At 35.5% G+C, this 25,896-nt stretch overlaps 1 protein-coding gene across 1 annotated transcript in view; it reads left to right on the top strand.

Moving 5' to 3' along the window:
* The first annotated feature begins 8,897 nt into the window (after positions 1 to 8,897).
* Positions 8,898 to 25,896, top strand: part of LOC129230418 (protein jagged-1-like) — a 65,382-nt gene continuing 48,383 nt past the window's right edge. The window contains exons 1-3 of the mRNA XM_054864817.1: positions 8,898 to 8,960; positions 12,108 to 12,168; positions 25,297 to 25,554. Coding sequence (XP_054720792.1) covers positions 8,898 to 8,960; positions 12,108 to 12,168; positions 25,297 to 25,554 — 382 coding nt within the window. The remainder of the gene's footprint in view (positions 8,961 to 12,107; positions 12,169 to 25,296; positions 25,555 to 25,896) is intronic.

Here is a 25,896-nt window from a genome sequence, read left to right as displayed (position 1 = left end):
TACTTCCGTGGAACTTCGGAATTTCACGGGGTCCCCGTAATATTAAGTATCTTTTGCAAAAAGGTGTCCTGAATTGCTTTAATTTTACAAAAGGCGGCATAAATGCAGACTGTTCGCTGGTGTGAAAAATATTTTTAGCTACCAGTTTAAAGATTAACTGAGTGTATTTATTAAGTGTACTATCTTTTCTTCGATATCGGCTCGTCCAGGTTGACTAATAGCTCTCAAGGAGAGCGAATAAGTCTCTGGATAGCTGCAGCTTGGCAAAGACAAGAATTGTAGGCATTGGCGATGCTTAGTTCTTACTTGCAAATTCTGCTTTGGCCATGGTTGCATTGATGCTTCTGGAGCTTTCTTATTAATAACACTGGAAGGTTCTAATCAGTTGTCTTAAACTAGCGAATCAACGTTGAAGGCTCCAGGCTGGCTTTAACCGGTGAGATCTGAATAATCTTCTGGAAGATTCAAGACTAATTACAGGAAGGTTACAGACCTTTAGCGGAAAACGTTCCCTGTTTTTGCAGGATGTGTTACTGTCAGAATTTGGGCACATCAACTGCCCATTTATTTCTAGAAATGTTTCTGAATCATTTTTAGTGTCGCAAAATCGACACACGAGTGGTTTTTTGAGCAATCACGATTGCTTATTGTTCTCATTTGACCGTTTTTGGTGTCCGTGCCTTTTTCAGCTTGGACCAGGTAGCCTCTGCAGCACCACCGCCCACCGTCCTCTGCAGGCGCGGCTCCGAGCACTGCCTCCTGAAATTCGTTTTTCCTGGTCGATGGCATCCATGTCCTACCCACACACATGCTCATACACAAGCCTGTTCACACGTACACACACGCCTACGTGCATACACACATGCCTACGTGCATACACACAGTTCTATGAACACACACAAGCCTACACATGCACGCACGCGCGCCTTCACACAACTATACACACGTAACCGCCCTGGAGGAGGGGTAGGCTTGGGGGGGGGGGGACAGGAGTCGTTTCTAGAAACAATAACCCCCAATGGGCAGAGTCCTGTCGGAACTCGTGATTGCGAAAAACATAATTTGAATTCAAAATTTAAGAATGCAAGTTAATTTTAATTTTTTAATATTTTTTTATGCGTTCAGGTATGTTTGAATTTATTAAAAACCCTGGCTTTGAAGTACTGTTGGAGGACTGTAAAATGTCTGTCAAAAGTATATTTTTTATTAGTACAACAGCAAGTGAAAGTAGCAAATGAAAGCTATTAATTATTACTTAAATAGAAAATCGTCCGTCACGGTGTGACAGGTTAAATTTCTTTCTACATTTGAACGAAGCAATTGCCTGTTTGGTGATATTTTGATCCTTAAAACTGTAACCTTAACTACAATGGATTAACTCTAAACTCCAGTAGATAGCGTTCATTGCTGACCACTTTTTCGTTTCTTCATTCTCCTAAAATTACAGTTTTACCAGTAAAACAGTTGTTACTGGTTCCAGTTCAGCCTTGTCAAAGTAAAGCATTTCCCTGCATGTCAAACATTGCCAAAAAATATTATCAAATTATAAATAACTTACTGAATTTTTGGTGATTCAACAATGAAATATTGCCGTCATGCATGCTATGGCACGAGTTTCACTGTTGGTAACGTCAGCGTTACTCGATCAGTGACGCTGTTTTGTCTATTATGCATATGTATGAAGATACCATTGAAGAGCAACGTTACGCTTCACTTAGTTTTTCAATTCCATCATTTATTCGAACTCTATTGTTAACAATTTAGGTTTTGTAATATCTTTTAAGTAAAAGAATAATTTGATGGTGGCCGAGCGGTATTGCTTAACAACTGCTTGCAAGCAGAAAGGCGAGGGTTCGATTCCCACCTAATGCCTGGGTGTTCTTCTGATTTCTTTGTATTGTAATAAAAACCTAAATTGTGCTATTTGTCTTATGTGTCTGAGCAAAAGTCGGAATTCCACCTAAATTGGGCTCAGTCAAACGGAAGCCGCTTATATTAGCTTCAAAAACGGGTTAACGCTTTCGTTATCCATCACCTTCGGTGCTCCAAGGAGCATCAGAAACAACAGCATAAACTAAATGATTTTTTTTAAAAAAACAGTATTGACGACCTTTCTTCGGTTCCATGCATTTTTAAGCGAAAAATAAATTTTTCATACATCTCCCATTATTTCTAGAAATGTGACTTAGCGTTTTGTGCACATCAAGGCAATTTCACCAAAACAAATCTAAACCATAAAAGGGAAAATGACCTTGCTGCTTTCAAAAAACTTTTATTGCTCATTTGAATTGTGATTATTCATTGCATTTTAATGTCAAGAAAGAGGTAAAGGTAATTACTTTCTGTAAAATATTTAATGTCTATTGAGGTTATGCATTGCATTTGATCGTAGAAATGAGGTAATGGTAGTTATTTTCTGTAAAATATTTAATATCATTAATTATAAGCAACAAAAGGGACTAACACAAATAACCAATGTTTCGATACACCTTTGTATATGTACTTACTGTGTATAAAATAACCGGTAAATCTTTAGGAAAACAATATATTTAATTCAAAAGCAATGTAGAAGTAATACTCTGATTTATGTACTATAAAGCTGAAACTCATGTGACACATTTACTGCATGCAGCCCATCAAATTTTTGGATCCAGTTGAGAAAAACGAGCTGATGTGTGCATCACATGACTTCCTTTTACTCCCATTTAATGTCAGTTCCCCATTATTGGCAATTTTAACGAGATTCAATAGTTTATTCTCTAAATATCACCAACAGTGGCAAAATTAGAACCAGATTTTAAAAAAAATCGCCAAATTTGTCGCCTAGTTGGCGACAAAATTTGGCGGCAAAAGAGTGGTGATAGATCTCCAAGTGTCCGCCAAATTATAACACCACTTGAATTCACATCGAAATTAACAATGATTTCCCCCCAAAAAGGGGCAAAAAAAACCCTTTAGAAACACCCGAATGCAACCAAAAGGGAGGTGCACAACTAGACCCCACTAGGAGTCTACGGACCAAATTTCAACTTTCTAGGACATACTGTTCTTGAGTTTTGCAACATACATACGCATATACGCACATACATGCATACGTAGATACAGTCGTCACGAGAAAACTCGTTGTAATTTGCTCTTGAATCGTCAAAATGGATATCTCGCTTGTCTATACGTTCATAGGCACTTATCCACGTGTGGTTGAGTCGAAAAAAAGAACTCAACACTCATTCGGGGGTGAGCAAAATGGAAATTAAGGTCGATTTTTGAGTGAAATTTTTTTCGCGAATATATTACTTTCTTTTTTGTAAAAGGAAGTAAGAATAGCATTAGCTTGTAACTGCCCATCCATTGTCTGAATTAAACTACTTGTGACTTTTAATGAAAAAAAGTAAACTTTCTTTTATATGCTGTATCATTATCCCATTTTCAAGATTGACAATTTATTTGTTCCGCCTTAATCATTGTCTCTTGCCAAACAACGAATTGACAATCAATTTTAAACGGTAACACCCTTTCTTTTGTCACTTAAAAGAGTACAACCTCAATGAGATCTACGCCACTATTTTTCACTGCAAAGGCGAGGCTTTGATTTATAAAGACCTTGGTTTCAGCGAACAGAGAGCGGAAAATTCCTGTCCCAGAAATTCGAACATATTAATTGAATTCCACATGATTTCCACTCTCCTGCTGTACGCAGTCTCAAGTTGACAGTCCTTGAGGAGCATCGAAACCCTAACCGGACTGGGACATGAATCATAAGCTGAAGACAATTGTTTGCAAATGGGTCTGCACCGTTTTGATTGCCCTGCCTACACTCTAAATACCAATAACCTTCTTCGACCAAAAAAAATAACCCACGTAAATCTTACCATTGAAGTCGATTGGGGAAAAAAGAGAAGCAGACAAGAAAAGGACGTTAAAAATTAATTCACCTCTCACTTTATTAACATAGTATACATTCTGGTGTTTGATCTGGAAGTCTTCTCAATCGACAAGACGTTTCTGGCTGTTTGACTTCTGGGGGAGAATGTTCTTTGTGGTTGAGAACTTGAACTCAGTCTGGACTTTTCAAGGAGCTGATTCGATATCAGGCTACTTGTAGGAAGATGGATGACTCGTGAAATCCAGACTGGCGCATTTTCTTTAGTGGAAGTTTGTAGTCTATTTCGTTTTTTTTCCCTCGGAGAAGAGTTCGAAAAAAATTACATTGTATCCATTTGCGCGTAAGAATTTTTGCTTTGTTATATAATAGCGGTATCCGCATGGCTTTTGCCCGTAGTAGAAAATTAAAAGGTCACGTATTTCGCCTGTATATTTACAAATAATGGATGATGAATTTCTCGCCAATATGCTGCGTTAATTTGCTCGTCCATGTTATAGTAATTCGCTCGGTATTACTTCAGAGGAATTACATCCACCAATGGTGGCTTAAAATTGGAATAGAAAAAGAACAAAATCGAATTTTCAAGAAATTGCTTCGAGGTGCTCCCTCCTATGCTACAAACTAATTCTGTGCCGAATTTCATGAAAATCGTCTGAACGGTCTAGGCGCTATGCGCGTAACAGACATCCAGAGACAGACTTTCAGCTTTATTATTAGTAAAGAAAGTTAAACTTTTTTTCTTTATACTCTGAAATAAGAAAATTTCATTTTTCCAAACAAAAAAGAAAGAATGGCGTTCAAAAGTCTCCCAACTGAGGTCATTTGTACTGTTAACGCGATAAACATCACAACAACGCAGTCGCTCATGCGTAAAACACAGTTTAATGCATTAAGTAGATTTATGTCATTATTTTTTGTGTTACTCCTCCTCCCAAATTGCTTTACTTTTTTCTATTGAAAATCGAAATTCCTCCACGGCTATAACTTTTCGTGACATGTTATATACAAGAATTGTGATAGAACGAAGAAGAAAAAAAATCTTCTGCGCCGAATATTGTAATTGAAATTGACATTTTGTATTGTCATTTTAATGTTTTGAGACACTAGATCAATGGAGCCGCTACAGCGTGGACAATAATGGACTCTACAGTGCTGGCCAAATTATTAGACTAAGACTGTTTTAAAAGCAAATTTTTTATTGATTAACTATCGACACATTAACGAACAGTGAAATAATTATCTAATATTTAGTATGCATTCCCTTGTTCTTGATGAGCATTCTAAGTCTTCTTCTTCTTCTTCTTACTTATCTCTGTGTTCTGAATCAGATCACACTGTAAAAAAATTCCGAAACGTTACAGGTTATTTCCGTGGAACGTTTCGGGTTTTCAGAGGTTTTCACCTATTTCCCCTCAAAATCAAGTATCTTCGCAAAAAAGTTTCCTGAATTGCTAAAAGATGCACGAATACAGACTTTTCACTGGTGTGAAAGATATTTTTTGCTACCAGTTTAAAGATTGACTGAGCATGTTTATAAGGTGCATCGGTTTTAATATGATCACGGCCCGTTCGGCTTGACTTAGCTCCCAATGAGAGCAAATAAGTCACTAGATAGCTGCAGCTTTGTGAGGCAGGAATTGCAGGCAAGAAATATGCTTGGTTCTTGCTTGCAAATTTCGCGTAGCTTTGGCCGTGGTTGCTCTAATGCTTCTGTGGCTTTCTTGGGAAATTAGGAAGGCTCTAATAATATACATAAAACTTGTTTCTATTTCCTAGAAGGTTCGCGTCTGGTTTTAACAGGGGAGATTTCACATTTTAGAAAGGTTACTGACTTTTATCGGAAAACATTCCTGGTTTTTGTAACATATGTTACTGGTTGAAATTGGGCACATAAGCTGCCTATTATTATCCAGGAACGTTTCTGAATCGTTTTTACAGTGCATATCCATGAGGTTGTTCGCCTTAATCAACCTCAAGACAGAAGCAGGTCTCTTCAGTAGATCCTCGCGTACCAAACCAACGCAAAAAATCAGATGTTGTGCAGTGGCCTCTTTAGTATGATATTTGGTGCAAACTGGGAAAGTCTTATTACCATAGGAAAATCTGAGGGTTTTTAGGTGACCTGTTCTCAGGCGAGTCAAAGCAGTTTGATCCCTCCTGTCACCCTCAAATCCAAGGGAAGCACCTCGCAAAAATACCATGGATGCTCAGGAGGACATCTCCAAGAGCTGTTTAAAGTAGCCTTACATCTGGAGTATAGTTCAAGGTACGTCAGAGGATCCCCATTATTCTGAGTCATAGTAGAGCCCTCTTTCGCCAGTCCATCGGCAATATCGTTATATCTCAAATTCACATGAAATGGAATCCATTGTAAATGGAGGTCACAAGAACCGGACAGACTCTTGAGTTTTTTTAACAATTCTTATTCCCTTTTGATCTGCAGTGAATCTCCAATTTTGCAAGTATTGGATTGAACTGCGGCTGTCTGATAGGATCCATGTCTCTCTTGGGAAACGTTGCTCAGCAATATAATCCAGAGCCATGTCAATGGCGATCAATTCAGAGCACAACACGGAGCAGTAATCAGTATTTCTACTTTTATAAGAGATATTTCTTCATCTCCAGACTTAACAACAACTCCACTTCCGGTGTTCATTCAATTCTGCTGCCGTCTGTGTAAATCAGAGCAGCCTCAGTAGGAATACTGTTAATCACTTCTAAAGCAACCTGCCTTAAGTATTCAGGATGTTGAGTTGTCTTATTTGTGCGGATAAATAGCTCTGTATGAAAATAGACCCCAGGCATCTGGTCCAATGGGGATTCGATGGGCTTTAAAGAATTAGCATTTTAAGTCTTTTTGGCATACTTTTCACAAGGCTTACCCCATTTCTTATTTTTTTAAAAAAGGAGGTAAAAAATTGTTTATACTCACTACTATATATACTCATATACACATACTATACTCACTAATTACCTAAAACTAACTTTAAATATAACAGAACACACTAATAAAAAGAACTAGCGAACTATTTAAGCTGATTGAGGTTATGTTCCTGGTAGGTAGATAAACAAAGAACATAAACAATGCAGACAGTACTGCCACCAGCAAGCAATAAATTATGCTAAAATAACATAATAATAAATGTACAGTATGTACAGTACTTTAAGAGTAAAATAAATAGTATTTTAGTACAAATAGTGTATAAAAAAAAACAAATCTCCTTATTCTAATAATTTGGCCAGCACTGTATGTAGACAATCTAATACGTATTACTTAACTCATTGCGTGAAGTTTGTATTTCATTGATTAATTTGTTAGTTACTAAAGCTTATCGTTTACGATTTTTTTGTATTGCCATTATTGGCCCTTACACCCATGAATATTATTTTTTTTTCTTTGGTGAAACTAAGCTAGTATGTTGCGGTCAGCACAAACTTTTATGTGAATTTCCTATCTGTCAAAATTATCAAAGGACGTCCTTCTCCGCCCACATACAAATTATGGAGAAAATCTACTGAGAAATAACGAAGTATTTGTACATTTTTGATGCAGGATGTAGCAAAGAGCTGAATTTGGCACATTTTGGGCTTCTCCATTACCCTCGCATTCATTAGAAATTTCAAAATCCGCGGTTTATAACTATTTATCCAAAGTTTCAAAGTTTTCCAAGCACTTGAAAAATTAAATGTATTTTCTTAAATGCTTTTCATTACTTAGGAACGAATCATGCATTTTTTGGGGGAGTTATGGATTCCCAAATAAGCGGGGCCCTAAGCTTGTTTAGCTCATAGTTTAATCCAATCCTGATGACGACGAAAATTAGTTTCTCTAGATAATATTAAAAACAACGAGTTGGATTTTTTCTCGTCGGCATGGTAATCTGAAAAATCAAAGCAACATTAACTGAGGTCAAGAAATTGTAATAAGCAATTGGTTTTTGCTCAATAGCAAAAAAAAAGTTCTATCATCCTGTCATTCATTTGAATTTCGACGTCTTGAATTCAAATGATGTTTTCTGCAATCATGAATTACGATAGGACCCTACTCGTTGGGTTTCTTGTTTCTATAAATGGAATAGAATGTAAATGAAGAAATTCTCACCAGCTATAATATGACTGGTGGTTTACTAGATTAGACAATACGAGGTATATCCATAGTTATTATGGTCAATTCGCGCACGTACGCTTATCATAAAGATTATATTTACAGCATATACTGTTATGGCATTTTTAGTTGTTATCAATGTTTGTTATTGGGAATTAGTAATCTGGAAGTTTTGCTATTTAAGTTCATTTATGTAGGTTTAATTTATTATCGTTTTTTGAAAAACAAAAACGTGATTTCACACAAAACCCCCCGTTTTTTAAATGTAAAATATGCTTGAGCTTAGCCTTGGTGAGCGCAACCGATGTATAACCATGACGACGAAAATTAGTCTCGCTAAATAAATATTGCAAACAATGAGCTAGACTTATTCTCATTGTCATGCTAATCTGAAAAATCAAAGGAACATCAAAACCGGTCAGGTGAGGAAAATAAGTAATTCGTCATTGCACAAAAAAAATGTTAATTGATTCCTTGATCAAAATATATTTCTCTTTGTCCGTTTATAAATATTTTTGATGTAAAAGTGAATAACTAGTGTATTTCTCCTTTTAAATGCTAAATTGAATCCATCAGTAAGTAAGCCATGTCATTGTACACAATCGTGACATTTTATAGCTATCATTAACGAATTCATTGTGTGTAAAAAAAAGTTTTGTCTCTTTCGATAATTTAGTGTAAAGGAATTACACATCACCAGTCAATATCCTTTTAATGTTTGCAGCTCCCGTTGGCGATGAAAAAAAAAAAAAAAGGAAGGAAAAAAAATCATAAAAGGAAAAACTTTTTAAAAGATACAAGAAAAGCTAATGTTGGCAAACTTTGTTTAAGTGTTGGAGGGAGGGGGATTCAGTGCGGTGTCGAAGAGTCAGGTGATAACTTTGCACCTGAGTTTGCGAAGTAGAAACAATGCGTCCGGTGGAAAATCCCCGTCAACGTGGGTTTGTGTTAATTGAAGTACTTACGGGCAAGGTATTCTTTATTTACTGAGCCCGCTTTCGTTCAGGCAAAGTTGGCTTGAATGTTTGCTCGCCGTAATGGTGCGTTTATATCTTGTCGATAAATTGCTACGGAGGCAAATAATGATCGAGGTTTTTTTTTTTCTTTATTGCTGAGAGGGAAAAAAATGCAAAAATGATAAGAGGTAAGGAATCCGGATTTTGAAGTTAAATATGGGTAAAAGTAATAAATAATTTCTAGTTGTAATGTAAATGATTAACTTGTACCCGTCAGTCAATGACGTAAACAAGCAAAAATAAGGGGTTTTTTTTCCATAAAAATTCTTGGAATGGGGTTGTTTCCGAAATTTTCAAAGTATTTTTTTCTGAAAGAGCATGATCAAAAACATAGGACTTAACCATTATTTGAATAATTCGAAAGTTTTAAATAATTTTTAACAATTATTTTATTGGTGCGCAGATTGAAATTCATTTTTTACGTTTCTGCACATGACGTCACAAGTGATGCAGTGCCATTCACTGACAGCACGCACAGCGTAAATTATCATGTTCTGGCAACGCGGTTGACAGCAAAGCGTAAACATTTCGCGCGGCAATGGAGTAGCACGCCAAAGTAAATCACTTGTTACGTCATGTTGATCATGCCTTATTTCAAAAATTTGAAATTTTAAAAAATTATATAAAACATAACTGTTGGGAAACTAAAAGCTTTTTCTGACTCCATATTTTTTTTCCCCTTCTTTTTCTTTTTTGACTTATTCTATCAATTTCAGTAACTAAAAGTAGTGCTTCTGACTGAAGGAAACAACTCCATTGTATTGGACAAATTATTGAACTCATGCTACAAATAATGAAACATGAAATTGATTTCTAGAATAAATTCAGTTTATGAATGAATTAAAAAAAAAAGATGAAATAAAAACGTTCTAATATTCCATGTTTTAAAATAAACTAAATAGTATTCAATAGTCTCTCTAAGTTTCATGTAAATTTAAATTCCCGTACAGATTCAGAATTTTTTACAGATTCTGAATCTGTATGATCTCGTTTCCTGCAGTTTCGTGTTTCATTATTTGTACCAGTTTGAGAACCACTGGTACAAATAATGAAACGCAAAATTGATTACTAGAGTAAATTCACTTTATGAATTAATAAAAAAAAATTGACGAAATAAAAACGTTCTAATGTTCCATGTTTTTAAAATGAACTAAAAGGTATAAAATAATTTCTCTAAGCTTCATGCAGATTTAAAACCCCATACAGATTCAGAATTACTTACAAATTCTGAACCTGTATGGCTTTGTTTCGTGTTTCATTATTTGAACCAGTTGGAGAACCCCTGCTACAAATAATTAAATACGAAACTGATTTCAAGAATAAATTCAGTTTTTGAATAAATAAAAAAATTGACGAAATAAAAACGTTCTAATATTCCATGTTTTTAAAATGAAGTAAAAGGTATGAAATAATTTCTCTAAGCTTCATGTAGATTTAAAACCCCATACAGATTCAGAATTATTTACAGACTCTGAATCTGTATGGGTTTGTTTCGTGCAGTTTTGTGTTTCATTATTTGAACCAGTTGAAGAACCCCTGCTACAAATAATGAAATACGAAACTGATTGCAAGAATAAGTTCAGTTTTTGCATAAAAAGAAAAAAAAATGACGAAATAAGAACGTTCTAATATTCCATGTTTTTTAAATGAGCTAAAAGGTATAAAATAATTTCTCTAAGCTTCATGTAGATTTAAAACTCCATACAGTTTCGGAATTTCTTACAGATTGTCTGGAAAATTAGTGATTGTGCGAATTTAATAACTGTCAAAATACTTGTAAGCTTTAAGAGGGAAAAATATAGGGCACACGCAACTGGCGACTGATGCGTTTATAATTTAACTAAGAATTTTATCGCTCTGAAGCTTGTATAAAGTGATGTGTAAATTCTCTTATTGATAGCTATCCTTTACACTGTAAAGATAACATATTTTTAATGTACGCTTTGTAAAGTCAGTATTTCATACAGCCACCTTTGGCTTCTATGACCAGTAAGTTTAGATCTAGGGTTCTTTGAATTCCAAAACTTTAAATTAACATAAATAATGATAATGATGATTTAACTCAGTTAAAAAAATTAATGCAGTTGTGACCGTTCATTGCGAAACCATATGTAAAGAATTTATGCCTTTAACGTAAAAAGCTTCAGCTCTCCTTCGCGTTTTACTGCGTAGAAATGAAATTTTTCTAACGAAATAACGGTTATAACGAACTTTTATCTGGTTTCCTCGACTTCGCTTTAAACGGATGCGATTGTAAATACTTTTGTGCTGAAAAATAAGAAATTTTTAAACAACCCTAAAATACTAAATAAGCAAAACCTTGTTTTTAATCTCTCTCTCTCTCTCTCTCTCTCTCTCTCTCTATATATATATATATATATATATATATATATATATATATATATGCCTTTTTTCATCCATATGCTCTCATTCTTTTTTGAGTTGAAAAGTAGATTCATGCAGCTCTTTGTTTGTATCGGGGTTCTTGTAACTCAGAAATATGTGTCTGCAACGGGGTGGTTTCCTTCAGTCAAAAGTACTACTTTTAGTCATTGAAATGGATAGAATGAGCAAAAAAATAACATGGACTCAGAAAATACTTTCATTTTCCCAACAGTTTTTTTTTAAATTAAATTTTTTAAATGTCCGATTTTGAAAACAAGGCGTGATGTTTATGACGTCACAAATGATGCAGTTTGGCGCATTTTTCTACTACGTTTCCATGTTATGACAATCAAGCAGCGAATTAAAATTGCACTCTACACTTGCTATCAACCATATCGTTGCCAATACACGTGAGTAAAGATGCGAATTAAATATTTTGGACCGTGAAAATGGTAACACTGAATGACATTTCATCATTTGTGATGTCATCGGCAGAAGCGTTAAACGATGAAAGAGTACCGATTTAAGTAATTTTTTAAAAATATTAAACTTAAAGAAATTATTTAAAAAATGGTCAGATTCTATGTTTTTAAGCATGCTCTTTCAGAAGAAAATATTTTAAAATTTTGGAAACGACCTTATTTTGTGCAAATGCTTGCATTTCATATGTTGTTTAATTAAAGTGTTTATGTACTAAGATTCAAACTTTGTTTTTCAGAAAACATTCACATTATTGCTGGATGCCGTTCATCAAGAACAGAGCTTATATAAAAACACAAGTAAGTAATATTGATCATGTTTGAAAACTGCTACTACAATTTCAGGCTTATTCTGAAGTTTGTAAATAATTTTTATTCTGAAGTGGAGATCATTTAAAAATTTAACTGGCCTTAAGGTGAAATAAAATGCTGCGTCAACCCCTTTCTTAACGCTCTTCCGTGGGGAGCGTTGAAAATCAGGCTTGAGTTGTTTAATGACTAGTGATAACTAATTATAGAAATTAGCGATATTTTCCCTAACTAGATTACACTCAAAAAAGAAACATAAGATCAAATCAGTGTTTAAGTATATTTAATTCCAACTGAACTAAATGAAGAACTGTAAAATTTGTGTTTAAAACGAAAAATATATTCAAAAACATTATAAAATCTTGATAGCTATTTCGGAGATGTACTACAATCAGCATTTAAGTAATATGTATACATTTAATGTGATAGATGATGCAATCAGTAATTAATGATATAGCTTTCATAATCATTCTGCATTTTCATAAACATAATCAGTTTTTTATATGACATTTTGGTTCAATCACAAAACCTAGACATTGGAAAGGAAAAAAATCGACCACTAATCATTGATGGTAAAAAAAATCGATGCTTTAACAAAGCATCGACTTCTATATCGCATTCCTAATATCAATTATTGTCCGTTTTTCACGAGCAGGCACTTCGCTCCGCCTCCTCGAACGCAGAGTTCCATTTTACGCGGAGGTGATCGGTAAGCAATCCACGCGCTTCTAAATGAGACAACCAGACAGCCTCAACTTGAGAATGCATTTTAATGTACAAAAAAAAAAAAAAAAAAAAAAAAACTCGCTTTACTTGTCTGTCGTCATTTTAGTTATTCTTACATTTTTAAAAACTGCTGCTTTTACAACAAATTGCTATGATCCGAATACGCTTTCTGCCGAAAACAGCGAAGTAGAATCATCGGATATCACGTGACAAAAGAAGAGTCAAGTGCCTTCTGGTGGGAAACGGACAATACTGTGTATCAATGACATTGCTTTGAGCTAAAATTATACCAATAAGAGATCTAATTACGTCACGCGCGTGTAACTGTTGATAATGATAAAATGTTTAAAACGGTTTGTTCAATGTAGTGAGAATCAAAGTATGAAAACTTTTACTCTATTTTTAACCAGAGGTTTACAGAGTATGTGGTATGTTAAGCTAACGTAAATGATCATTATGGATCATTTGAACTATGCTTGAGGTTCTTGAGTATTTTAATAAAATGTTTTAAAATATCTGCAAGAGTGCCATTTGCCAATGTTTCACGAGTAAAATCTTTCATCTTAATTCATTCTTCATATTTTAAAGTACGTATATCATTTTCGATGCAAAAATAACTTTGTTCTCAAATGCTTTTGTTCATACACTTTACCCCAAGATTTCCACATACGTTTAGCCGTTTCTTCATGCTTGATGTTAATTAGTTTGTTCATGTTCTAAATATAATTACTAATATTTTAAGCAATTTACTTTTTGATCTATTATTCCAAAAGGAAAAGTGGTAGATAGTAATATATACTCTAACTTTAGAACTACAGACAGGAATAGGAACATGAATATTAAGATTGTATTTAATCTTTGTTTTTGAAGATTTTGTTCCATCAAAGCTGTTTGCTTTTGTTCTAATGTTGGATGGTTTATTCCCTTTTTGTATGTTACTTTAATAGAGCAAAATAAGTTTGTTTTTTAATATCACTTTTTTGTGGCTTAATGTATCTTACTTTAATGAAAACGTGATTGGTAAATAGCGAATCACGTGATTAATTAATTTCTGTGGCGGGTATGAATTATTTTAATTGTACGAAGCAACCTTTCTACCCGTGGTCGATCTCAAAAGTTAAGATTTTTTTGTCATTCGTAATAAAAAGTTTATTTTAGGGCTCGGTTTGAAAATTTCGACTGCCAAGTGATGCATGAAGATTTCATCGGACTGTGATGTTATTTTACAGCACAGTATTTCACCCCATTGGGTACCTTTTTTCACCCTGACCGATTTGAAAAGTTATTAAAAATCAATGTTTTCGTAAAGAAGAAAAAATGCATTTTTAGGCTCAATTTGCGATCTTTGACCGCCTTGCGGCGCATGAAGATATTATCTGACCAACTTGAAATTTCACATGTAATAGTTTAATCCATGTGGACAACTTTTCTCACCCTGGCCGATTTGAAATTCCGAAAACAATTTTTTTCGATCCACCCTAATGCTATCCAAAAGCTAAAGCAATTGATAATGCATCATTATGAGCACTGTCGTTATAAAGAGGTATCGCTGTATCGGCCTATTTCTTGAAAACGTTTATGCCATCGCACGGGAGGTTTCATTGCCCTCAATGTTCTTAATGGGTTTTCGTATTCGCAGGGAAGGAAATTTCACTGCTACCGAGGTCAGAATCGTGACAGGGCGGGGTAAACAAGTGGCTGAGAAACTTTGTCTCCAAGTGTTTAGTAGCTCGTAGTGTGTAGTGTTGCGGGGAAACAGTTATCCTCGTCTTCCCAGAACGTTTCAATGAGCACATTAATTTGCCGCCACCGCAGGTACGACAGATCCAGACCGCGTCCATAAGAGGGATACGGGAGATGGATTTGATGTTGTACTGGGGAGGGATTCGTTCGACCTGGATTTAACGGTTTTGAAAAGCGTGAAAATGGGAATTTGGTTTCCTGGGAAGTGGAAAATGCTATACTGGGGAAAGGTTCTCTTTCTGTTTTCTTGTAATAAAAAAAACTGAAAGTTATTGTACTAAACTTTAACAACTTGAAGTAGAAAGTTTTATTTCTCTCTCTCCCTCCTTTTTCCTTGAATTTTGTCACTCCAAAAAAACCTGGAACTATCTATCTATTAGAAGTTGTGCTTCGATATTTATCGTAAGATATTGCTATTTGTACGTTAGTTAAAATCATGGCAGACGAGTGAGGAATCAGTTTTAAATGTTCTTGAAGTGTAAGAAAGAAAGTTTGTTTCCCGGTGAGTGGAAACTTCTACGCTGGGGAAAAGTTTCTGTCTTGTTTTGCTGTAAATGAGCTGAAAATTATTGTCCAAAACTTTAACAGCTTGAGGCAGAAAGATTTTTCTCACTCTCTTTTTTTTCCGCCTTGAATTTCGTCATTTCAAAAAAAAAAAAAAACTATCGGAACTATCAATCTATAAGAAGTTGTACTTCGATATTTATCGAAAGAGCATTTGTACGTTAATTAAAACCGTGACGCATAAGTGAGGAATCAGTTTTATATGGTTTTGAAAAATGTAAAAAGGAAAATTTATTTCCTAGTGAGTGGAAACTGCTACGCTGGGGAAATCGTTCGCTCTTGTTGTGTTGTAAATGAACCGAAAATTATTGTCCTAAACTTACAACTTGTAGTAGAATTGTTTTTTTTTTCCTCGCTCTCTCTTTTTTTCGTGCATTTCTTCATTTCGAAAAAAAAAAAAAAAAACTATCTGTTGGTAAGAAGTTGTACTTTGATATTCATTGAAAGAGATTGCCATTTGTACTTTAGTTAAAACCGTAGCATACAAGGTAGGAATCATTTTTATGTGGTTATAAAAAACGTGAAAAGAGAAATTTGGTTTCCTGGGGAGTGGAATCGCTGAAGAAAAGGTTCTCTCTTGCTTTGATGTAAATGAACGAAAAAGATGTTGGCTTAAACTTTAACAGCTTGATGTAGAAAGTTTTCTTTTTCTCTTTCTTATTTTCTTAAATTTCGTCAATTCATAAAAATCGGAGTAATCTATCTATATAAAGTTTTATTTCGATATTTACCGAAAGAGTACGTTAGTTAAAACCTTGATATACAAGTGAGGATTGAAAAATCAAATTTTTATATGGTTGTATTTTCATGCTTGACTTGTTTTCAATCAGAATAAATGAAATCTTCTTCTTTTATTGTCTGAAATAGTCAAATATCGATCAAGCAACGCAACTGAAACTTAGGCACCAGTTTTCTTTTACGTGGTTTTGGTACACATACTACTAATATCATACTCTCTATTTGAACCAAAAATGTCGGATCAGTTGACTCTTCCAATGTATTGGCCTTACCTTAAATAGCGGCGAGCGAAAAAATGTTGAAAATCTGAAACGTTGCGTCTTCCCATAAGAGCACATCAAACGGGGTGGGGCGTCAAACAGTTCCAAGGAAGCGAGAAAGTGCCTAAGCGATTGTCTTGGCCGCAGCAAGATAAATGGATCTACGAACCGCCTCGTCTTTATCTGGGAACATGGAAATAGTTGATGGCTTCTGCTCCCATGCTGGGGTATTTATCGCTCGCTAGGGAATGTGAGGTTCTGTGCTGAAAGAAGCGTTTAAGAGGCTTTTGGTTTTGTTAGAGAAATCCAGAAGGATCAGGAGAATTTTGGCAGCAGCGGTGCTCAACTTGTAACTCGAGTGTCCCTTGAAGGTACACGAAAGGGGGGGGGAAGCATTCACCGTTTTCCTGTTTTAAATTTTTGAAAACAGTCAGTCCATTTCAGGAAACCCTGTATGTAACCATACTAGGATTGGCAATGTGTCTTTAAACCAGGTGGTCCAGAGGATGAGTCCCCTTGCTGTGCCCCAACCACGAGTGCAACGTCTCCTAGGAGGTTCGTTATGTCTTGATGTGGCTGTACATTGTAATATCACTCTGAGATTGACCAAGAGCTCTGGAGGCTTAACCTGGGCTCCATTATGCTGCTTTTCTGTCTCTCTAGTAACCAAAATTTTCTACTAGGGACGGAGGAGGGGGTGTCATAAAAGCTCATTCATGTATACGTAATACTATACTAATGGAAATATTTCTTAGAACCGAGGGCTTTGGGATTTTAGCCCCCCAAAATCCGTTTCTGCTCTTCTGCGTCGCACTGATATAACCTTAGACGTTATTGACAAAATAATTAATACTTTTCCAATCCCAGCTAGGCATGATTTGATAACGATGGACAAATACTTGTTCAATCAGCAAAACATCAGGTCCTTCATTTAAGGGGAAGGGGGGTCAATCCCTTTTCATCGGCTTTGAAAAACAAATATTTTTCACACAAACAAAAGTGGTTTTCGCAGTTTACCGAAAAAATTTCCTTCCAGTGTACATCCTTTGTCCCCCCCCCCCTACCCAAGAAAAACTCGAAATGACGGCCAGAAAAGCAGCCTAACTTGTTATTTAAATGCACTACTGTTTTCAAATGAAGAACTACTGTCTGCCACCAACCACGTGCTGTCTTGTTTAAAAGTAACTATCGACTGTGCGTGGGTGAGAGTAAAGATTTCTCCAGTCGAGCAAGTTGAAGCAGGGAGAGATACATCAAAGTCGCCTGTTACTGCTCGTTGTGACGCAAAAGGTCGCTCGTGGAGTAAGCACCTGCAGAAGCTAATAAACTATGGAGGGCGCCCTCAAGGACTCGGTCGTCCTTCCTTGCCCCCTCGAAAGGTGGAGAGAGAAGACGCCTCCGCTAATATTCTCTGCGCGGAAGTTCTAGGAAAGAGAGGATTGAAAATTTCTTTTGTTGTATACTATCTGTTACCGTGAAAGGTCGAAATTAAAATATTTCGACTTTCCCTGGTGACTCACCAGAAGTATTCGGTCTTTCGCCGTTGCCTTTGGAATGGTAATGTAGATGTTCCCTGGCGAATGTCGATATTTTCCATATTTTGGACTTTTACAGCAATATATATGCCTAAATGTGGTACACGTGTCGCGGAGCTATAACTTAGAACCTAGTAGCTGAGAGTGCATTCATCATACTCTACGGCCGTTTTCAATCATCATTTTAAGGATAATTTCTTCAAAATTTTCCAAAGAAAAGTTTTATCGTCATAGCTTATATTTTTGCGATACTTTTATGTGGTTAAAAAAGCTTCAGATAGCGAAGGAAAAAGTAATGTTAAAAGTTAGTTGCAGTAAATTATTCTTCAAGGACTTAGGTTACGTAAAAACCACACTTGTTGCCTTTTTTTTTTTTTTAATCAAAGACCAATTAAATTATCTTCCGTTTCCGTATTTTTATCAATATTCTTATGGGCAATAAAAGTTAGTGAAGTAAAAGTTGTTGTTACATGATCGTACACATTTATATATTCATTCAAAGGCTTGCTTGTCTCAAGGACTCATGTAGCCACCAGTTACAAAAGTTCCAATGACCTCTCTTTTGCAGAAGATTCTGACGGAAGTTATGTCATTGGTAGGTATGATTATAGACAAGATTTTATTTCTAACTAAAAGATGTTCAGTTGTACAATAATCTCCGAAACTTATTTTTGTTCGTACATAGCCTGAATTTCGTTTAAAATGATAATACAATGGAAAAAAAGTGCTAGAGCACAACTCGTGCGAGCTCCCATGCAACACTGTAAGAAAATTTCGAAACGTCGCAAATTAGTTTTGGGCAACGTTTCGGAATTTCACAGGTTTTCGTTAATTTCCGGTCAAAACCAAGTACCTTTGTCGAAAAGTTTCCTGAATTGCTACAAGTTGCACAAATGCAGACTTCCCACTGTTGTGAAAAATATTTTTCGTTACCAGTTTAAAGATTAATTGATCGTATTTATTAAGTGTATCGCCATCATCTCGGTGTTGGCCAGTCCAGATCGACTAATCTTTCATTGCGAGCGAAACGTAAGTCTCTGGATTCCGAAGCTTTGCGAAACGTACACGCAACTTCGGTGCTTCTCCCGATTATCCGCGAGCTGGTTATCCTCGGGGCGGATTACCCGCAATTCATTCAACAGAAAGATTCAAGGATAATTTCAGGATCAGGAAGGTAACTGACTTTTGGCGAATACTTTTTTACAAGATATGTCAATGGCAGAAATTGTGCACATAAGCTGCCCATCACTTTCCAGGAACGTTTCTGAATTGTTTTTACACAGAAATTAAGTAATTAAGCCCTGGTTACTGGCAAAACTTACTGATACCCATTTATGCATTCAAATTTCAAACTAGAACGAAAAATTCTCTAGGTAGTAGCACATTTAATTTTTACTTCGTTCTTTTAGGTTTCTGATACATGACACCATAGTAGATATTCCTTTTGCTTTGTTTTTCATGTTTCAACTGATTTTTTTTCCAAAACTCTTCCATTAGTGAAGGATTGATCTTCCATGAATGAAAGCAAAATCGACTTCAAAAGAGAGGGAGGGTCAAAGCACTCTGCTGCATTGTGGGGAGGCACCCTCGGGGAAGTGAGGGTTGCCGGTAGCGGGGTCGAGGGGTCAGGAACGAACTAAATTTAATCTGGGTGCACTTCATGTCAGCAAGCGAGGTCAAATACCGGTGGCAAAGATATTAGTGACAGAACACGTACTGGAAAATTTCAGCTCCCGGGATCTGCATACCAGAGCTCGTGCTCTTGTTTTTGTGCAATGACCATCCACTGATTATCGCGCTGCCCTTCAATCAATCGGGGGGATGAGTTTGGGCAAGAAGTTGAACTGGAACACATGGAGAGAAAGAGAGAGTTTAAATCACCAATCATCCGCTAAAACAGCGAAAATCACCATGATGTGTTAAAAATATGAGAGACTTTTTAAAATCTTCAACTGAACGATAGCATTTTTTTATCTGCAACATTTATTTATCTCCATATTTAATACTTTAATCAATTTCACTGTACAATAAAATCCCGTTACAATGAACTTCAAGGAACCACAATTTTTTTTTTTTCGTTCTAGCGGGAATTTCGTTTAATGGAATCCAAGCAATGTAACAGCAGTTAAGTTGGGACTTACAGTTCATTTTGTTGAAATGGAAATTTTATTGCATTGCTATTCGATGTAACTAGATTTCACTGTATTTCGTTCAGCAGTGGCATTTTCAATTGATTGCTGGAATCTTTTCAATACGGCATCCAGGGCCGATTATCCAGAACCAGGCTCCAGCCACGGTATAGGCCCGGAAGTCAAACGTAAATATTTCCCGATAAGCTGTTATTTAATTTAAGAAATTAGTTACCTTGCAAGGTTAGCTCAAAGTGGCCATTCACTCAACGTGTCATTAGTTATTTTTACTACTTAACATGCAGCGGCTACAATAACATCTTTAAATACTTGAAACAAGACTGGATCTACAGCTATGTTGAAACCGAATTGTAAAATAAGTCGGCTTGTCCACAAATCCTCGCGAGGTTCAATTCTAGGCAGGAGGACAGGGCAAATGTCTCATTGGACAGATATAAGTGGGTTGGTCCTTGTTTTACCTCTTTCAGCAGCCATTGTCCACCGACTACAACGCTTCCTGTAGTTTAGTTGAATTGCAAATCCTATATATATATATATATATATATATATATATATATATATATATATATATATATATATATATATATATATATATATATATATATATATATAGGATTTGCAATTGTAATAAATGAGTATATATATATATATATATATATATATATATATACTCATTTATTATATATTTACCTTATCTGTGGACTTAACACAGCAAAAATTTCGAAACGGTTTATTCATTTCGCAAGCAATATTCAATCTATAGCTAAAGATCAATCGAGCCTTGTGATGCCATTTATTTCAGTAAGTTTGAAGCAAATTAACAAGTTTGCCGCCGGCTGATAACTTGAAAAGGACCGGGACACTTGTGCATGGAATAACACTTTGAAACTGAATCTGGCAGCTGAAAAAAAGCTTATTTAGGTCACGGGAGGTGTAATGATGAATGATTAGAAATCTGATAAATAGCTCTGAAGGGTTTAATAGAGGCAAAGTTGACGCCATTTCAGCGAGACAGAAAGCGGGTGATTACATTACGTGCACATTAGTTTTTCAACACATTTGAAAAAGTAAAGTAATAGTTTCGTATGAAGAATACATGATCTTACGAAGTTGTTGCACGTATCTGCTTAAGAATAAGCCTTTACTTAAAGATCTACTTGTAAACAATAAAATACATTTTAGCTACAAAGATGGACGGTAAAAATTGCAGTTTTTTTTAATTCAAAAGTCTTTTTCTCTATTTATTTTTTTAAGCAATACAGACATGGTTAACTGGAAAAGTTTTCTTTCCAAACAACATATCTACAAAAATCGAAAAAAAAAAAAAAAAAAAAGGCGCGGAAAAAGATTTATTGTTTGCAATCCTCGTGTATATAATAGTGAATTCACTGATCGAGTAGCGCTCCTGATGACGTCAACAACAATGAAACTCGCGCCATCGCATGATAATTTGATAATATTTTTTGGAAATGTTTGACATACAGGGAAACGCTTTATTTTGACGAGGCTGAACTGAATCCGGTTACTTGTTTTACTGGTAAGACTCATTTGAGGAGTCTTACCAGTAAAACATTTGAGGAGAATGACGTAACGAAAATTGGTCAACAATGAACGCTATCCACTGGAGTTTAGGGTTCATCTGCTGGAGTTAGGGTTAAAATTTCAACTATAAAAATGTCATCAAACAGACCTTTGCTTCGTTTGAATGTAGAAGCAATTTTCACCCGTCATATCTTGACGGGCGAGCTTCTAGTTAATTAATAAGAACAGATGAAGCAATGGATCACGTGGCTCACTCTCAACCAACGGCCATACGACATCGCCGGACCTAAGGTTCATTCTCTACAAAAAGCAATGGATCACGTGACTTACTGTCTACCAATCACATAGAGATGCGTCAAGCAAAAGTAAAGTAAAATTAGTAATCAATCTTGATTGCTCAAAAATATGAAACGAAACTCGAAGCCAGCGACACGCTCTGAAAACATTGACTCTTAACACAAGAAAGTAAAATTTTGAGTCAAATGTATTCTTTTTCTGAGGAAATTCATTTGTTGAAAAGGGATTCTCATTCTGTTTTTGCACACTCGCATTCTTCCCAACTTGTTCAATTTTTAGAACACTCCGTAGCCGCTTATCGGCCTTTCCTCTGGAGACTTATTACAAATAAACACAAGAAAGAGCCACGTTGAGAGTGTTGTCATCAGCAAAAGCTTTCCATCCGGAAGAATTATCTTACTTTAGCATTATCATTCCCTTGAGTGTTATGGAATGTCTTTATTTTTAACCGAGTCAAGAGCGGAACGCACCTTGTTAAAGCTTCTGTGTTGGAAGATTGGCCGGGGAGATATGAAGTGCGATTGAGAGCAGAAGTGTTGCCAAATAGTTTTTGACAAATACTTTTGGGTGTACAAATATGGTTTGTGAGAAAACTGTCTAAAGTTGGCTGTGTATGAAAATAAATAATGTTATAGTAGGGGTTGGGGGAGAGGGGGGCTTTGACAACGTGTGGATTGACTTTTTTTCAACGTTTTGGAGCATTTATTTTTGTCATTGCAATCGCTGCCGCCTTTAGACCTAAAACGTATTTTCTAAAGCTGTTTTAACCGCTATGAGTTGACTTTGCACCCAACCTCTATAGATATTCTGTACAAATATAAAATCGATGCTTTTTTTTTTTTAAAATTTATATCTAAACAGATGATAAGTGAATTTTTATATTAGCGTCAACCGGTTTGACTTAGCTATACACGGGCTGAGTTTGCCCACTTTTCGAATGTTCATACACTTGTTTACACATTTAGGCGAATTTTTACGTATCTGTTGGAAATTCAGACTAAAAATTAGACTAAAAAACTCATCTGAAGAATAAAGGACAATTTTTTTGACAGAAATTGACCCCTGAGTATGAGACATTCCCTTGAAATGCGCAAAATTTTGCTCTGCTCGAGAGCAAAACGTAAATAGCGAGAAAATATTCGAAAAAATTTACGATTCACCTCCCTCAGGCCCGTCGTTTGAGTGACCAAATGAAGTCAACCCCCCCCCCCCCTTCTCTATCCAGGATTTTAAAAATATAATGTAATTATACATTTTTATGGGGGGGGGGGTCCAATAAAATGCACTGAGTTTATGCCCTTAGCCTCCCTCCCCCCTGGTAAACTTCAAAATTACAGGCCTGACCTACGCGCCGAGCTCTTTCGAACATTGCTTCTGGAAGAAAGGGTTGATTCCGTATGATTGTTTGCCTGCAAAATCCTTAAGTGACATCCTTTCTAAAAGCAACCCAGAAATACAAATAATTACTTTTTCCTTTAAAGTTTAAACTTGCATACAAACTTGAAAGCATTTAACAAAAATTAAAAATAAAAAGTCCTTAATTAAAAAAAAAACACTTTGGAATTCCTCCGCTACACGCAAAAGCGTTCCGCAGCAATTTAAGTCGGGTTCGTACATAAATCAGGTGCAGTTGCCGTTGCCGTGTTTTGATTTTGAAATATGACGTCAAAAACAGCTATGCTGTCAAGCTTCGTCAAAATCTTCAATATAAATGGCGCGAGATTCCTGGAGGCGACACGGACGAATAATTTCCCTGCGAACGCGATGGGAGGGCCGCGAGTTCTAATTCGGTCTGTTTGAAAGTTCTAAAGAAAACTCTCTTCTTCAAAGAGGCACTCCGGCTAGTGCGGTAACTGGATACCTGTTACTGGAAATTTCTAAAACTTTGTTAGGTTATTAAAAAATATTTTTCATCAACTCTTCCTGTTTTCCTTCCGACATGGTGTGTCGCTTAGAAACAGCCCGTCATTTCGAATTCGACTCCCCTCCCTGCACCGTTGGGTATGTATACCTACTCAATGTAAATTGCTTAAAAAAACAGCAAAAAACGCGTTCAATTTCATGTAAAGTCATTGATTTCCCAAAGCTTGGGGGGTAATTGATCCTCCCTCCTTGACACCCCCCCCCCGGCTCAGAATTTTCCCTTTTCAGAGAATTTTGATGAAATAAATATTGCTCTTCGAAGTTATTAAAAGATTTATTGTTTGATTCGTGTTTCCAGGACATAAGCCTTTTTTTAATAATCATATTATGCAAGAAAATAAGTAGCATTTTTAAAATGCATAAAAAACATTTATGCATTTTTGATAATTATTAAGCATAACTTTCTCAAATTTATGTTTTTTTTTTATGTGTATATCATATTATTGTTTTTTATGTATGCTCCATATATTTGTTGTTATTGCAATTTCAGATCTCAAATGCTAACAAAACCATATCTCTTACCCATCCCTTCTTTTTACACCTGAAGGTGCCATTCTCAATATTTTCTATATTTTAGTAGGTGTGGGATGAATGAAAATTTATGACAAAGTTTAAATATTTTTAACAAATTTTAAGTTTTTTTCTCTTTTTTTTGTTGAGAGTTAGTTCTAAGATAGGTGATGGGGCATTAGTGAACAGTTCCCATATCCCCTTTCGTAATGTTAATATTAGTGTAGCACATTATAAGTTTAAAAAAATTGTAAATATTATAACTATTATTTTTCTATGATTAGATTGTAAATTTATTGTTATTCATTATTATTTTTTTGTAAATTTATTGTTACTCATTATTATTTTTAAAAATATTTGTTTTTGTTATTTTTTATTTTTTTAAATTCTTTTACTACTAAATAGTGGATGTACAGTTTAGTGTTAGAATACTTACAGGAGCGTTATAATGCTTACAGGAAATAAAAAGGCCCAAAATGTTTCCATTTGGCTAAAAAAGAGGGTTTAAAACTATTTTAAAATACATTATTAAACTCTGTATGAAGCTCAAAAGCAATATATAACTAGAATAATCTTTACATAATAAAAATTATTTTTAATATGTAGTATTATACGTGTCTATCCAGTGATCAGAACTGGCTGTGAGACTTTAAACTTTGACAGTGAGCAGTTACATGTTTGTGGAAAAATTTTTTCTCAATGACACAATTACAATTTAAACGGACACAGTACATTTTACAAGTCCTTCAATGTAATTGGTACGAAAATGTTTTATATTAAAGAGTTTTTCCATAAAATGTAGTGCTTGTTCTGCCTTTTTTAATCATGCTCATATGTGCCCCAGGCTTGTTCACATGTGTCACCTATAGGAGCACATGTGTACAATTGAAAACATATTCTTCAAAAATACCGTAAAGTAAAGAAATCATTTTTTAAAAAAGTCTCAAAAAATTCCATGACACAAAAAAAGATTATTCAATCATAAAGATTTTTTGCGCTGAGAAATTGATAGTATTTTTTTGAAAAATAAAGAAATATATAATTTAACGGTTATTCTAGTTTGAAAAGTTTCATAAAATGCATATAATGTGTGTTTTTCTGCATTGCGTAACTGTTCTCTTGCGTTTCCAGCTCCAGTGGAACGTGTTATCGAACGGCACGTGTTCTCTGGGGTACAGATTCCGGGCTACGAGTGGAAATTGAAATATCACCGGGGTCGTGCCGCCCGCTTCAACTACAAGTATCGTGTGCTATGTTCCGAACACTACTACGACTACACATGTGCCAAGTTCTGCAGGCCTCGGAACGACATGTTTGGCCACTACAGTTGTGACGAGCAGGGTGACAAAGTCTGTTTGGACGGATGGCATGGACCTACATGTGAGACAGGTATGTTGTTTACCATAACAGGAAAGTTATTGACGTATCTTTCAGTACCAAGCCGAAACTCTTGCTCTGGGTGGAAAAGTCCTCCTATTTTTGTTATTTGTCGTTGAAATTTGATAGTTTTTATATCGAATTTCAACATCAAAGAAGATGGGAATGAAGTTGAATGAAGATTGGTAGGGGGGCAGTTTTTAGTTCCCATATACTATCTGTACCTAGTTCCAACTACCTGTCCCTGGGGGGTTAGAAGGTACAATGTTTTTTTTCTTTCAAAATCGAGATGTAAAAGCCATTTTTCTCAAAATTCTATACCCTGTATAAAGCACAAGATTTTAATAAACAAAT

Source organism: Uloborus diversus, chromosome 9 (genome assembly GCF_026930045.1).
Source record: "Uloborus diversus isolate 005 chromosome 9, Udiv.v.3.1, whole genome shotgun sequence".
Classification (NCBI taxonomy): domain Eukaryota; kingdom Metazoa; phylum Arthropoda; class Arachnida; order Araneae; family Uloboridae; genus Uloborus; species Uloborus diversus.
This window is presented reverse-complemented; position numbering and strand designations above follow the sequence as displayed.